General features: G+C 34.9%; 1 protein-coding gene across 5 annotated transcripts in view; it reads left to right on the forward strand.

Moving 5' to 3' along the window:
• NECTIN3 (nectin cell adhesion molecule 3) overlaps positions 1-16429 on the forward strand; it is a 196160-nt gene that overhangs the window by 45122 nt on the left and 134609 nt on the right. For all 5 annotated transcript variants that reach the window (XM_070787560.1, XM_070787552.1, XM_070787565.1 and 2 more), the window contains exons 2-4: positions 889-1230; positions 8988-9284; positions 12681-12798. In XM_070787560.1, coding sequence (XP_070643661.1) covers positions 889-1230; positions 8988-9284; positions 12681-12798 — 757 coding nt within the window. The remainder of the gene's footprint in view (positions 1-888; positions 1231-8987; positions 9285-12680; positions 12799-16429) is intronic.

Genomic DNA, 16429 nt, shown 5'->3' on the forward strand with positions numbered 1-16429 from the left:
TTTTTATTGTTGTTTAGAGCCGTTTGAACATGTTTAAACATTTTTCTTAATCATCTTTTAAATGATACCCCCAATGTATTTGCTATAAATGTTCTAATATACTTGTTAGTGAAGAGTGTCTTGCTTGAATTTAGTATTAATGAGCATTAATCCTGTGTTTCATAAAATGATTTATATTTGGCCCATTGCTTTTAGGAAGGAATCAGTATCATAAGGGTGAAGTTAGATGATTTTAACTTTCGTTTTTATGTTTTCTTGAAAAACATAAATTTGATTTATGAGATAGAAAATTTTGATTTCACGTTTATATGTTTGTTTGGGTTTTTTTTTTTGATTTATGTTTTCTGGCAGTTGATCTGTATTTACCAGTGTGTTTTATACAGATTTTTGGTAGAGAAACCCTCCAAAGGAAGATACTTTTAGGATTTGGTTATCTGTCACTGAGTAACAAAATATCCTAAAGTTTGGTAGTTTTAAAACAGCATACTTTTATTATATGTCAGTTTCTTTGGGTCAGGAATCCAAGCATGACTAGCTGAGTTCTTTGTTTCAGAGTCTCTCACTAGGCTACAGTCAGGGTGTCAGCTAGGGCTGGGACCTTACCTAGTGGCTTGACTGGGGAAGGACCTTCTTTTAAGCTTACTGTTGGCCCAGTGTAGTGCTTTATCCACTGCAACACATACAGGTGATTATTTGATTCATTTAAGAATCATTCTTTGGGTCTTAAATCCAGCCCTGGAAGCATCTAACTCTTTTCAGTTCTTCCTGTTTACTCAGTCATTAGTGTCTATGTGTGTGTGTGTAGAAAACAGGAAGGGAGGGAATTTGATCATATGTTAGCATAACTTAGATTCATTTTTAAGAACTATGCTTTTCTATTTTCCTTAGGTGCCTTAGCTGGACCAATTATTGTGGAGCCACATGTCACAGCAGTATGGGGAAAGAATGTTTCGTTGAAGTGTTTAATTGAAGTAAATGAAACTATAACACAAATTTCATGGGAGAAGATACATGGCAAAAGTTCACAGACTGTTGCAGTTCATCATCCTCAACATGGATTCTCTGTTCAAGGAGAATATCAGGGAAGAGTCTTGTTTAAAAACTATTCAATTAATGATGCAACAATTACTCTACATAACATAGGATTCTCTGATTCTGGAAAATACATATGCAAAGCTGTTACATTCCCACTTGGAAATGCTGAGTCCTCTACAACTGTAACTGTATTAGGTACGTGTACTTGAATTGTATATTTTGGTGGTAGTGGTGAGGATTATAGTAAAAATATTTTCAAAAACTTAAAATGCTTGAAATTACATATAAATGTAAATTTTAAATGAAAGAATTCAAATATGATTTTTCAATTTCTGTCATAAAACTCTGATTCTAGACTCTGTTTAAACAAAATCTTGTCCCTATCTACCTGTCCGTATAATGCTGTGTAGTTCATAGCTATTTTACTTTGTTCAGGAAAGATTGTTTTTTATTTACAATGCTAAGTGCTAATGTTTTTTATTTATAATACTAAGTGCTAATATTCTTTGATGTTTATTTCCCCTCAAACTTCAACCTTTAATTAAATTATCATCTTTAAGCTTTTGCATTTTGTTTTAATGACTGTGGTCTTAGAGCCATTGATGTCTTATGTTTGTTTTTCAAATCAGATTTTTATTTCTGCTGTTGTGGATTTGTGTAGCTATTTGAATCATGGGCTGTTGCTTCCATTGAAGGATCTTCTGCCTTTTACTGTGTGATAACTGTTAAAATTTATGGTGAACTTTAGAAAGAGCTTATTAGCATTAAAGTAGCCACCCGCAGTGAAAGGTAAACCAATCTGGAATAGCTGGTGAGTACTCACAGAATACTAGTATGAGGACCAAGGACTACTAGCAACCTGAGCCATTTCCACCTAAAGTGGAACGCCTTTAATGGATGGTCTTTGCTCTGAATCCACCTGTTTGCCTGTCAGGGATTTTGTTAGGTCTGCTAATAGCTTTCCCTACTCAATCCTCCTTATCTTTTCTCCTTTATAAACTTGTTGCACTCCTCACTTGATCTCACTGTCTGCTTCAAGAGAACCAAACAGTTACACAGCCTCTAATATTTAATGGTGTGATTTCAGGATCTCTGAAGTTCAGGAAAGAAATTTTGTCCAAATTTGTTATATATTTTTTCATGTTGAGAAAAACTATTTAAAAATAAAAATAAAATTAAATATTTGAAGACTTTGTGTTTAAGACCCTGTCCTAAGGGCTGTGGGGAAAATATAACTTAGGTTTACAAAATTGATACTTGTGAGAACAGTTTTAACTGGAAGACAAGGTATTAATATCTAAAAAGTCAAGTGCAAACCATTGGGGTAAAAACTTTAAAAAAAAATAAGTGTCAAGAAAAAAAGATAGTTTGTATGTAGAAGAGAGAACTCATGAGAATAAGATTTTTTACTTTAAATTTTAGTAATCCTTCCTAAATTAATAAACATTCAGTGGTTTAAAACTCAGGATTATTTAAAGTATAAGACCAGTCATGATTTTACCTGTGTCTGCTTTTCTAATTTCATCTATTCCATTCCTTGCTCTACTTCTCCCAACAGCCCGAATTTTATAATCATAATGAACTATTTGTGGTATGTTAACACTTAGTTTTTATATGTATTTTTTGTTATGCCTCTCTTCTCAAGAGATTGCCACCTTTCCCCTCCTGTCTTTTTCTTCCTGCATTTCTTCTATTTAACTGTTACTCATCAAACTACATCCTTTTGGTAGCCATTTTAAAAATATCTAGCCCTCTGCTGCTTGATAGGGATTTTATTTTGCTCTTTTGCCATTGTATCTTGAGCTCATCTTTGTTGCAGCAGTTAATTTAGCACTATGTCTTTTTCACTATAAACCTATGGTGGACTGCAACTGTGCACTTTAAAATTTGACTTTGTATCCGTAAAGCTTATAAGAGTTTCTGGCATATAGCAATAATACACTGTTATTTAAGTAGGGTATGGAAATAGCTAAGTTAACTCTAGTTCAGAAAAGTTTTGTTGAAAAATAGTTGAGCCAGTCCTTGAATGGTGTAAACATACAGAGGGGGAATAAGTGAGCCAATGCAAGGAAGCAGAAAACAACATACATTAGGGCAGAGTTTCTTCACCATGGCATTGTTGAAGTTTGGGCCTGGAAATTTTTGCTGGGGTAAACTGTCCTGTCCATTACAGACTGTTCAGCAGCCTTCATGCCATCTACCCAGTAGATACTAGTAGCAGTTCCTTAGAAGTTGTGCCAAGTTAGAATGTCTCCCAGCATTGCCAAGTGTCCTCTGAGGGACCACTGAATAATCTGTTGATTGTTCAAAGGATTTATATAAAGTCAAGAATTAAAGGCTAGAAATGTAGAGTAGGACCACTTTAAAGTAACTCGAATATCAAGATTGGGAATTTGAACCTTATATTACTTGAAATGCAAACTGAGCATGTTGTATTTCTCCCGTCTCTTATTCTCAAGTTCTTTCTGTTTATTTATTTTCTTTTTTATTATTTTTGACTGTACCACGTGACACATGGGATCTTAGTTCTCTGACCAGGAATTGAACCCATGCCTTTAGTGAAAAGTGTATAGCTGTAACCACTGTACCACCAGGGAAGTCCCAGATTCTTGTTGTTTAAAGTGTGATTCATGAGACAGCAGCAGTGGTATCATTTGGGAGATTGTTAGAAATACAGAATTCAGATCCTCCCCAGACTTGTTGAATGATAAATCTATTATAGCAAGATCCCCAAGTAATTTTTATGCACAGTAGGTAAAGTTTGAAAAACACTACTTTGACCATCTTCTCACCTTGCTTAGAGGAGTGTCTAACTCATAGACTTGATTTGTAAGTAATGTGATGAAAGTTGTCATTTAGGAAGATCAGTCAGGTGTTTTTGATGGATTACAATGAAGAGTCCTGAAATCATAATGCCTCAGATAGGAGGCCATGAAAGCTTGACGTTAATTTTCTAATTTATGCCACTTGAGTGAAGAAGGGAGCTATTAGGAAGGAGAAACTAACAGAACATTGTAACTGACTATATATAAGAAACCAAGAAGGTTTGAACAGTAACAGGTTTTGAGCCTTAGTGGTTGAGTAAATTATATTGCCATTAATTTAAATTGGCATGTCTGCATGAAAATCAAGTTGGGGATTGGGAGGATGAGATGATGAATTCAACCTTTGGCTTACTGAGTTGGAGGATACATAGACAAATGATACCACATTTTGTATCAAAAGTGAATAAAATTAGGGATCATTCAGGTAGTAATGTTTATCAGATAAAAGTTTTTAAGAGACATACAGAAAGTAACGGAAGTTTTATTAGGGCAGGGATTAGAAGAAATAGAGATGAACAATTCAAAAACATAGCTTTGCAAAAAACTGTTAAAGTAATATTATTTATATCAAGAGAAGATAAAGTTTTTAAGATTGCTCTAGCACATTTTTCCCACGGTGAGAATCAAGCCCTACAGAAATGATTTCAGTGACCCATTTTTTTCAGTGCTCCTGTGGTTGGCACATCCAACTTCTCAGGTGGCGCTGGCAGTAAAGAGCCCACCTGCCAATGCAGCAGACATGAGAGACGCAGGTTCAATTCCTGGGCTAGAAAGATCCCATGAAGGAGGGCATGACAACCCACTCCAGTGTTCTTGCCTGGAGAATCCCATGGACAGAGGAGCCCGGTGGGCTACAGTCTAGTGTCACAGTTGGACACGACTGAAGCAACCTAGCATGCATGGTTGGCACATAGCTACTGTCATTCTAAATGCATATCCCAGAAGTTAATCTATTACTTAGAGCAGATACCTGAAGGCATTAGAACTTAATTCTTTTGGAACTGATTGGGAAGAACTGCTCTAAGTATCAGATTTCTACCAAGTCAGTCAAAGAAAATAGACAAAGAAAAGCATTGAGTGTGTAGATTAGGCAGAGTTAGTGACATTAGAGTTTCAAAGGAATGATAGTAATAGACCTGAATTAAGGGAATGTAATATAGCAAAACACTTTTAAGAAAATTGAACAACAAATGTCCCATAGGAGAAGAGTTATTGTATAATTGATTGCTTCTTCTTGATATATGAGATATTATATAGTGATTAAAATTGTAGTTAAGAGAAGTATTGCTGCTTGAAAATAAAATGAGCCAAAAAACTGTAGGAATACCATGATTACATCTATATAGACACTGGAAACAAAAATAAAGAGAAAGAAGTGGAAGTATATGATAATGACTATATTAGTATATTATAGTTGTGGATATTTTTCTTTTTTTTTTCTAATTTTTAGTAATACTTTTGTAATAATAATTAAAAAAAAAAAAAGACTTCTACTGCCAGACATAATGGAGTAACAGGGATTGGATTTACCCTTTCTCTCTCTAACAAGAAAACTAACCAACTAGTTTTTAGTCATTGGGCAATAGGCATGATAGGATTATGATCCCTGAAAGAAGAAAGATAGGCAAGAATTATGCAGTTGCTCCAGCCTCCTCTTTAATCAGTCTCCAGTGGCAACTCAGTGACAAGGGCTTCAAGTAAAGAATACTGGTCTCACTGAGCTTAAGAGATGGATTGGACAGATGTTTAGAATTTGTGGAGCAGAAAGTAGAAAGGGAGTATCCAAGAGAAAGAATGTGTGTGCTTTAGAGACCTACAGAAGGGCCCTCTGAAGTCTTTGGTTTAGAACTTGCTGTGTACATGTGGAAGACACTTTGGAAATGGGGGAAAGAACCAGCAGAAAGAAGTGGTCTTAACAATCCTGGTGTTAATATAGGGCTGGGAAAACGTCATATTCCTACAAATCAGAGTATAGAGGGCACTGGGTAGGAGAGGGAGTGACAGCGAAACCTCCAGGGACGAAGTGCAGAGAAGCTAACTAAAATGTTGGGAAATACGAGAAAAGTAACTTTAGAAAGCCATTGTAGTCTACAACCAGGGGTTTGAGTCCCTTCAGAAGAAACAAATAATATAATTTAAAATTAACTTTAAAATAATTTTTATATTTCCTCAAAGATAAAAACCTCTATTGATGGCACAGGTTATTCACACTGACTCTGCCATGGTTGGGGGATGGGCATGTGAAACATTAAAAACCATTGAAAACTTCAAAGAAATAATAATATAGTAAGGAATATACACTAAAATCGAAGAAAAAGTAGAAACATAGAAATAAACCTAGCTCTGAAAGCTGAAATCTGTATTCAACCTTGAGGACATTCAACAATTCAGAAGAGATACCTAAGATGATGAACTAAGATTTTGAGAGCCTTGAGAAGTGAGAGAGACAAATACCTAAGTGTATGTCTGCTCAAGATGGGATATCTAATAACTTTTCTTATATTCTCCTGGTACCCAACAACTTAACATTTTCAGAAGAGTAGTTCACCCACAGTAAACTAGCCTTATTACAGACTTTGAGGCTTGGTTTATATCACTTGAGTAATCTGAAATTGAGACCCTGGGCTGGATAGTGTTCTTAGAAGCTAGCTTAGCAGAAGAAAAGAAAGATCCTTTCTGGAAGAAAGGTACTGTATTCTAAGCCTCAAATTATTTCTACCTTAATTATTCAAATTCAAGCATATGATCTGCTTGAATGACCAGGCATATAAGTAAAGAAGACCCCAGAAGCACCCAGTGCAAAAAGAAGAGAAAAAGACCTGTGTAAGGTGTTGGAATTATCTGACATAGACTATTAAACAGTGCTTACCATTTGAAGGGATAGGTCAATCTATTGAATTTCTGCAGAGAATAAGAAACTGTCAGTCGTGTCCATCTCTGTGCCTGCATGGACTATATATATATAGCCTGTCAGGCTCCTCTGTCCATGGGATTCTCCAGGCAAGAAACCTGGAGAATTCCCTTCTCCAGGGACTCTTCTCCATCCAGAGACTGAACCCAGGTCTTCATTGCAGGCAGATTTTTTACCATCTGAGCCACCAGCAAAGCCCATATATGTATGTATGTGTGTGTGTATGTGTATAATGTCTATGTATATATATATATATAATGTATATGTGTGTGTGTATATAAGTATTTATATATATATTTATCTCACATAGTAATTTGTCCTCGAAGTACAGAGGTAATTCTTAGTACAAGCATATCTCGGAGATAACGTGGGTTCGGTTCCAGACCAATAAAGTAAATATCACAGTAAAACAGTCACATGAATTTTTTGGTTTCACAGTGTTATAAAGATTATGTTTATACTACACTGTAGTCTGTTAAGTGTGCAATAGCATTGTCTTAACAATGTATATAATTTAGGTAAAAAATCATTGTATTGCTAAAAAATACTTACCATCATCTGAGTCTTCAGCCAGTTTTAATCTTTTTACAGTAGTAACATCCAAGATTACAGATCATCATAACAAATATAATAATAATGAAAAAGCTTGAAATATTCTGAGAATTACCAAAATATGACAAAGAGATAGGAAGTGAGAAAATGCTGTTGGAAAAATGATGCTAATAGATTTGCTCAATACAGGGTTACCAGAAGTCTTCAATTTGTGAATAATGCAATATCTGTGAAGCACAATGGAGTGAGGTGTGCCTGTATATAAAAAACAGTTAACTGATGAATTTTATACATTTGAATTAAAAACTTCTGCTCATCAAAACACACTATAAAGAGAGAAGCCCTAAATGGTAGAAGATATTGCACATATAACCAGAAATGGACTCTCCCCAATCAGTAAAAAAAAAAAAAAAAAAAGGACTTTAATAGGTATTTTCAGAAAAATCCCAAATGGCTCATGAACAAGACAAGATTCTTAGTATCATTTATAACTGAGAAATTAAAAACAGGGTCTCTATTATATGCTGTTATATACTTACAAGATTGTCAGACACTGAAAAGTCTGACAGTATCAACTGTAGTGGGTATGTTGGGACCAGTCAGAGTGCTAAGACTGAGAGTAAATTGGTACTTTGGAAAGCTTTTTGGCCTTACTTGGTAAAGTTGGAAATAAACATAGAAGCAAGAGAAAAACTAGAGAAACATTTTTAAAAATATACCAAGATACATGAGTGAAAATGTTTCTTAAAAAATCGTTTTTTTCCAAAGAGGAAGCAGCACCAATATTCAACAGTAAATGAACCATATAGTAGTTAAGACTAATTATTGATACAATTGTATGCAAATCTAAATGATCTAAAAGTAAAACAAAGAATTGCAAAATAATAATTGAAGGCTAAATGATCCTACATGAATAAACCTCAGGAACAGAAAATTGAGACAAAAATATATTTTAAAAATGACCCAATTAAAAATTTTGGAAATAAGTCTTTTAGGTTAAAAACTTAATGGACACAGTAAACTATAGGCTGAAGCCAAAGAACACATGAAGTGAGTACTAAGGAATTTATACAGAAAGGAGCATATTAAATTTACTGGAAAATCTGAAGAGACTGCTAGCATGTATGTGGAGGGTAGATTAAAAGGATCTCACACTAAGGTTACTTCTGCTGAGGATCTTTCTTATATCAGATAAAGGTAGGTAGCATGTACATTTCAGTAAGCATAACTGTTAATGCTATATATTTTAACAGTTGTAATATAAACATTTTTGCCACAGCTTGAAGCATTATATATTAAAACTGCTTTTTTATTTTTCATTTCAGAATAATAGTACCTTGAATCTCCTAATGGAAATTATGATTAAGTTTGCAGATTTTTTTTTATATGTTAACTTTGGAAGAAACTCATTTGTCCCGATAAAAAAAGGTGTATCTCTATCAGGGCAGGGAGAACCATCTTTGTGATGGTTATATAAAGTCTTGCTTCTAGATTGGCCTGACTCAATCTTCTCTTGTTCTAAGAATCCATTTGGTGTTGGCATTTAGTGTGTGTGTATCTTATATTCAGTTGTCCTTAAGTTTATGAAATGTGGCTAGATGTGGCTTGGAAGGAGTAAATATGCTCTTAATTGAAATGTAACTAATTTTTTAAAATTTAAACAGTTGAACCTACTGTGAGCCTGATAAAAGGGCCAGATTCTTTAATTGATGGAGGAAATGAAACAGTAGCAGCCATTTGTATCGCAGCCACTGGAAAACCAGTTGCACATATTGATTGGGAAGGTGATCTTGGAGAAATGGAATCCACTACAACTTCTTTTCCAAATGAAACAGCAACAATTGTCAGCCAATACAAGCTTTTTCCTACCAGATTTGCCAAAGGAAGGAGAATTACTTGTGTTGTAAAACATCCAGCCTTGGAAAAGGACATCCGATATTCCTTCATATTAGATATACAGTGTAAGTAAATGATAGTGTTTGCTTTTTAAACATTATGTGTTTTAATTTTATTCCTCTAACATAATTCTGTATCAAATTGTGTTTAGTTTGAATATGTAGTATTCCTATATTGTTGTAGATTTTCCTTGTTGACATTTTTTCTTAATTAAAAAAAATATTTTTATGGAAATTTCGTTTAACCAGAATATTATTGTCAGTTTGTAAAGACAATGATTAAAGTTGCTGTCTAACTTAAAATTATTTAGCCTTGTCTTTTTTAGACCTTAAAATAGGCTAGACTTGGGTAAATTGTGCACATTTGTACCTCAGAATGTTCAGTACTTGGAGAAAAACAGCTGCTTCTCCAATCCAATTAATTTAGCTGTTCATTTTTATGGATGCTACCCATGATATTTTCAGTAAGAATTTTTAATTTCCTAGATGCATTTTAATTAGCTGGAAAATTTGTTCTTTTAATATTATTTGTAGTCACATTTTGTTGATGACAGAAATTCTAAGATCCTCATAAAGGTAAAACAGTAAAGTGATCGTTGGGATAATAGTAATCTTAGATAAAGTTAAAAGCTGGCCCATCCTGTGCTGCTTTTTTTCCTAAGAGATGCTCTCTTATGTGTGTATTTATGTGGAGATATATATATATATATATATATATATATATATATATATGGATATCATATATATATATATGTGGATATCATATATATATGATACATATGTGTATATACTTTCCCCTTTTATAAAGTTTCTCGCTTTTTATATATTCTTTGTGTAGCACTTTAAAATTTGAGCAAGAGAAATACAGATAGCTTATAGTAAAGATAATGAAAGTTAAGTAGGTTAAAGATAAAATTATGAAAAGTCTCTGGGTTCTTGTGTCATTTCCATCCATGCACAGATCATAAATCTAGGTAGGTTTTTGAAGGAGATGTTCTGTTTTTTTGTTGTTTTGTTTTTTTGATATGACATGCATGGAATTTTAATTTACACATATTCATTACACTACGTGTGATTGTTTTGAAAATTGTAAGGATCTTTTTCAACATTTATAGAGTTAAACTTGAGGAACTGTCTTATGTGGATTTTATTACCATTCATTGTATTCTTGAGTGCAAATACAGTCCTAGTAGTAGTCCCTTCTCGTTGTAATTTGTCAGTATCCATGAAGGGTTGGTTACAAGACTCCTGCTTATGCCAAAATCCAGGCATGCTCCAATCCTTTATATAAAATGGCATATATTTGCATGTAATCTATACATATCCTCCTATGTTCTTTAAATCATCTGTAGATTGCTTATAATACATACTGCAATGTAAATGTTATGTAAATAGCTTTAAATTCAATGTAAATACTATGTAAATAATTGCTGATATGCAGCAAATTCAAGTTTTTATTTTTGAACTTTTCTAGAATTTTTTTTTCCTGAATATTTTTCATTTATAGTTGGTTGAATCCACAGAAGCTGAACCCATAAAGATGGCTGGCTGTACCTTCTTTTCTCCTCATTTTTCTATCTTGTACATACTTTTAAGTTTTTCTTTTTTCTTATAAAATTTAGATTCAGTTGTAAGTCCATTAATATTTTTCTCATATGTATTTTCTCTTCCCTGTGTCTAATAATGACTGAAATTTTCATCAATTATGTATACTATTATTTTTTGTTTGCTTAAATGCAATTTTAAAATATAAAAATATTTCTCCTGATGTAAGACTTTATGGCTTAGACTTACTGGCCTACACCTAAAATATTCTTATTCTTTCTTGCTGTTGTTAATTAGGCCCTATAAAACATGTAAACAAAGTTTGAGGAGATAAAATCTTACATGCAAAATTCATATCTCAAAATTTAGAGGTATTCTTTGAGGATACTTTAATATCTATCTTATCCTTCGTTGAAAATAAACACAGATATCTGTACTGTTCTTTCAGCAACATTAATTATTACCAATTTTAAATTAGAAAAAAATGTTAATTCTTGGTATTTATGAGGCAGGCCTTTTAAAATTATTAAGGTAATTGTACCTTAGTTTGAAGAAGTTTAACTTTTTACCACTGTTTTTTGTAAACCTTACTTGACTTCAGGCTTCCCTGCATAGTTAAAAGATTGACCTGGTTTCTCTAACTTCCCTTCTGGCCTGCTTTTTGTCTAGTTTACTTGTGTACCTCACAGAAGGTTGGAGGGTCTCTGCACCATACTTAAGTATCATTTCTTTACCTTCTCTCATATCATTCTATATTTTTCCTTGTTAGCCCTCATAATGGATTTTTGTTAAATTTTTAAAAATGTTATCTTCCCTGTTACCATTAGAATATAAGTATTATAAATACAGAATATCTATACTAAATATCTAAAACAGTGCCTGTCACTTAATAGGAGCTAAACGAATGATTAGTGAATGAATTAATTAGTGAATGAATACTAATCAGTGAATGATTAGTATTGGAATTCACAGTTTGAAAGTTTAGATGTAGATAATTACTCATTTAATTATATAGTACGTAAGCTAAAAGACCTTTGGATACATTAAATGGATAAAAGTTCACGTTTTGGAACAGTTGAGGCCTCAGAAAATTTATTTTAGTTGTAATTATAGTCTTAGAAAGTTTGTCATATCTCTCATGCCCTGTGGATATTAAGTGTATGATATTATTATATTAATTATAATTTATCTTAATATATAATATTAATTTTAACATAATATTGTAATATAAAACTTATATTAATTAAATGTATGAATATTATAATATATTTTATAATTTTTTATAATTAACTTGATATCTCTTAGGGCATATTTCCTTTCACATTAAACATTTCTTTAAAGACAGTTTTAGGTAGTGACTTTGTGCCTAAATGCCATCTCTCATCAAATTATTGTATTTTCTTTGTTTATATACTTCTGTATATTTCATAATAGGGCTCATATTTTGCTTTTGGTGATTATAAGTTTATGAATATTCTTACATTGTGTCCAGAACAACTAGAACATGCTTATAGTTGTCTAGTGTTTGGTGCTTATTGTCTACTCATTCATTTATTTTAGTTACCCAGAATTTATTGAGTTTGTTGTTCAATTGCTGAGTCATGTCTAACTCTTTGCAACCCCATGGACTATAGCCTGCTGGGCTCCTCTGTCCATGAGGTAGGTTTTCCAGGCAAAAATACTGCAGTGGGTTGCCATTTCCTTCCCCAAGGGATCTTTCCGATCTCGTAATCGAACACCCGTCTCCTGCTTTACTGAGCCACTTGGGATTGAATACTATATTCCTTATTTCTTATGTGTATGAGCGAAGGAAAGTACACAGCTTCTAAAGTTATAAAGTTGTTAATACTTTATCATTGTATATTGCATCTATTGTTTACAAAAGATAATCTGCTGAATAATGCATTTATTTTATAGATGCTCCTGAGGTTTCAGTAACAGGCTATGATGGAAACTGGTTCGTAGGAAGAAAAGGTGTTAATCTCAAATGTAATGCTGATGCAAATCCACCACCCTTCAAATCCGTGTGGAGCAGGTAATAATGTTGATAGTTCTAAAGAGGAATTATTTAAAAGTCAGAAGTGTTCTTCAGTGCATATTTGAACTTGTTTTTATCAATGTAATATACAGTGACCGTAATAGCTGGAAATCTTGCACGTGTTTTTGTGTTTCACCTCTCCCCGCCTTCCAGTCTCCTCAATTCTGTTTCTCAGGGGCTACCTTGGCAACTTTAGTAATTCCTCCTGGCACTTATCATCATAGGTCTTAAACTTACTTCTTAAACTACTAATTTTTAACACTGTCTATTGGCTTATTATGAAAATGAAAATTTAGTTTTATATCTACCTCTTCACAAACATACCCATATACATATTCCTGCCCTTTGTCATCCCAGTGAAATTAAGCTAGTCTCAGTGACATTCAGTTCAGTTCAGTTCAGTCGCTCAGTCATGTCTGACTCTTTGTGACCCCATGAATTGCAGCACACCAGACCTCCCTGTCCATCACCAACTTCTGCAGTGACATTAAGCAGCCTTTAAATTGTGTAATCATTGCCTCCCTATAATAGATAAATATTATTTACTGAGAACTGAGTAGTATACTAGACCATTCACGTATGACCTAAATCAAATCCCTTATGATTATACAGTGGAAGTGAGAAATAGATTTAAGGGCCTAGATCTGATAGATAGAGTGCCTGATGAACTATGGACAGAGGTTCGTGACATTGTACAGGAGACAGGGATCAAGACCATCCCCATGGAAAAGAAATGCAAAAAAGCAAAATGGCTGTCTGGGGAGGCCTTATAAATAGCTGTGAAAAGAAGAGAAGCAAAAAGCAAAGGAGAAAAGGAAAGATATAAACATCTGAATGCAGAGTTCCAAAGAATAGCAAGAAGAGATAAGAAAGCCTTCCTCAGCGATCAATGCAAAGAAATAGAGGAAAACAACAGAATGGGAAAGACTAGAGATCTCTTCAAGAAAATTAGAGATACCAGGGGAACATTTCATGCAAAGATGGGCTCGATAAAGGACAGAAATGGTATGGACCTAACAGCAGCAGAAAATATTAAGAAGAGATGGCAAGAATACACAGAAGAACTGCACAAAAAAGATCGTCACGACCCAGATAATCATGATGGTGTGATCACTCATCTAGAGCCAGACATCCTAGAATATGAAGTCAAGTGGGCCTTAGAAAGCATCACTACAAACAAACCTAGTGGAGGTGATGGAATTCCAGTTGAGCTATTCCAAATCCTGAAAGATGATACTGTGAAAGTGCTGCACTCAATATGCCAGCAAATTTGGAAAACTCAGCAGTGGCCACAGGACTGGAAAAGGTGTTTTCATTCCAATCCCAAAGAAGAGCAATGCCAAAGAGTGCTCACACTACCACACAACTGCACTCATTTCACATGCTAGTAAAGTAATGCTCAAAATTCTCCAAGCCAGGCTTCAGCAATACGTGAACCGTGAACTTCCTGATGTTCAGGCTGGTTTTAGAAAAGGCAGAGGAACCAGAGATCAAATTGCCAACATCCGCTGGATCATGGAAAAAGCAAGAGAGTTCCAGAAAAACATCTATTTCTGCTTTATTGACTATGCCAAAGCCTTTGACTGTGTGGATCACAATAAACTGTGGAAAATTCTGAAAGAGATGGGAATACCAGACCACCTGACCTGCCTCTTGAGAAATCTGTATGCAGGTCAGGAAGCAACAGTTAGAACTGGACATGGAACAACAGACTGGTTCCACATAGGAAAAGGAGTAGTCAAGGTAGTATATTGTCACCCTGCTTATTGAACTTCTATGCAGAATACATCATGAGAAACGCTGGACTGGGAGAAACACAAGCTGGAATCAAGATTGCCAGGAGAAATGTCAATAACCTCAGATATGCATTTGACACCACCCTTATGGCAGAAAGTGAAGAGGAACTCAAAAGCCTCTTGATGAAAGTGAAAGAGGAGAGTGAAAAAGTTGGCTTAAAGCTCAACATTCAGAAAACGAAGATCATGGCATCCAGTCCCATCACTTCATGGGAAATAGATGGGGAAACAGTGGACACAGTGTCAGACTTTATTTTTCTGGGCTCTAAAATCACTGCAGATGGTGACTGCAGCCATGAAATTAAAAGACGCTTACTCCTTGGAAGGAAAGTTATGACCAACCTATATAGCATATTCAAAAGCAGAGACATTACTTTGCCAACAAAGGTCTGTCTGGTCAAGGCTATGGTTTTTCCTGTGGTCATGTATGGATGTGAGAGTTGGACTGTGAAGAAAGCTGAGCGCCGAAGAATTGATGCTTTTGAGCTGTGGTGTTGGAGAAGACTCTTGAGAGTCCCTTGGACTGCAAGGAGGTCCAACCGGTCCATTCTGAAGGAGATCAGCCCTGGGATTTCTTTGGAAGGAATGATACTAAAGCTGAAACTCCAGTACTTTGGCCACCTCATGCAAAGAGTTGACTCATTGGAAAAGACTATGATGCTGTGAGGGATTGGGGGCAGGAGGAGAAGGGGACGACAGAGGATGAGATGGCTGGATGGCATCACTGACTGGATGGCCGTGAGTCTGAATGAACTCCGGGAGTTGGTGATGGACAGGGAGGCCTGGCGAGCTGCAGTTCATGGGGTCGCAAAGAGTCGGACATGACTGAGCGACTGAACTGAACTGAAGTAGTATACTAGAATTCTGCTTTATTTTTTAAAGCTGTTTGTTTTTCCTGAGGTTAATTATTCCTTCTTTTTACTTGTGTAGTTTACTGACAAGCCTTAATTATCTTTATTTGTGAAATTTCAGACTGTTCTGCTGAGATTTCATTCTTATTTCTCAGTATTTGCAACTTCCACCCATCCCCCCACCCCCCTCCACCCCCCCGCAACAACAACCCCACCTTTTCAATCTAGAGAATTTTATCTGTTACCTGTGAATTCTTCTTTTCTTGTCTCTCTCTCTCTCTCTTTTTTTTCCTTCATTGTTTGGGTCATTTCCCCTACTTTTTTTTTTTTTTTCTGTTTGCTCATACTAGAATTCCTATTTATTGTATACTAAACAGTCTTTCTTTTTCATGTGCCTCCTGCAAGGACTTCTTCAGCCAAAAGCAGAGCTTTTCACCCTTGTCACTCCTGACATTTTGGGCTCGATAAATCTTTGTTGTTGGAGGCAGTCTTGTGGACTATTAGGATATTTTAGTGGCATCCCTGGCCTTGCTTCTCTAGAGTCAGTAGCACACACTTTCCCCTACTCTCAGCTATGACCACCAAAACTGTTTCAAGGTATACAAGATATGTCCCCTGGAGACAGAATCACTTCTGTCTTTTTATCTGTCTTCTGTCTGGGAAACACTGGCTTAATGCATGTATTGTTTTCCCTATCTATTTTCTGTCTTCTAAAAGTTTTTGATACATCTTGTATGATGAATTCTGCCTCCTTTTCTCTTTCTCTTTGTTGGTCTTTAATAGTTTTTTTATTCCTTTGCTCCTGTTTTAGGTGGTATTTTGTGGGATCAGAAAAAGAATATATTTGGTTAACCTGTTGTCTTTAAGGAAAGATAAAGTTTAAAAGTAGTGAAGGCCTTCTATTTACATTTTCTTCAAAGTGGGAAGCAGGCATTGGTTAAGTTGTGTGATAGGGCCTGGTGCACTGGGACGACCCAGAGG

The sequence above is a fragment of the Bos indicus genome, chromosome 1 (genome assembly GCF_029378745.1).
Source record: "Bos indicus isolate NIAB-ARS_2022 breed Sahiwal x Tharparkar chromosome 1, NIAB-ARS_B.indTharparkar_mat_pri_1.0, whole genome shotgun sequence".
NCBI lineage: Eukaryota > Metazoa > Chordata > Mammalia > Artiodactyla > Bovidae > Bos > Bos indicus.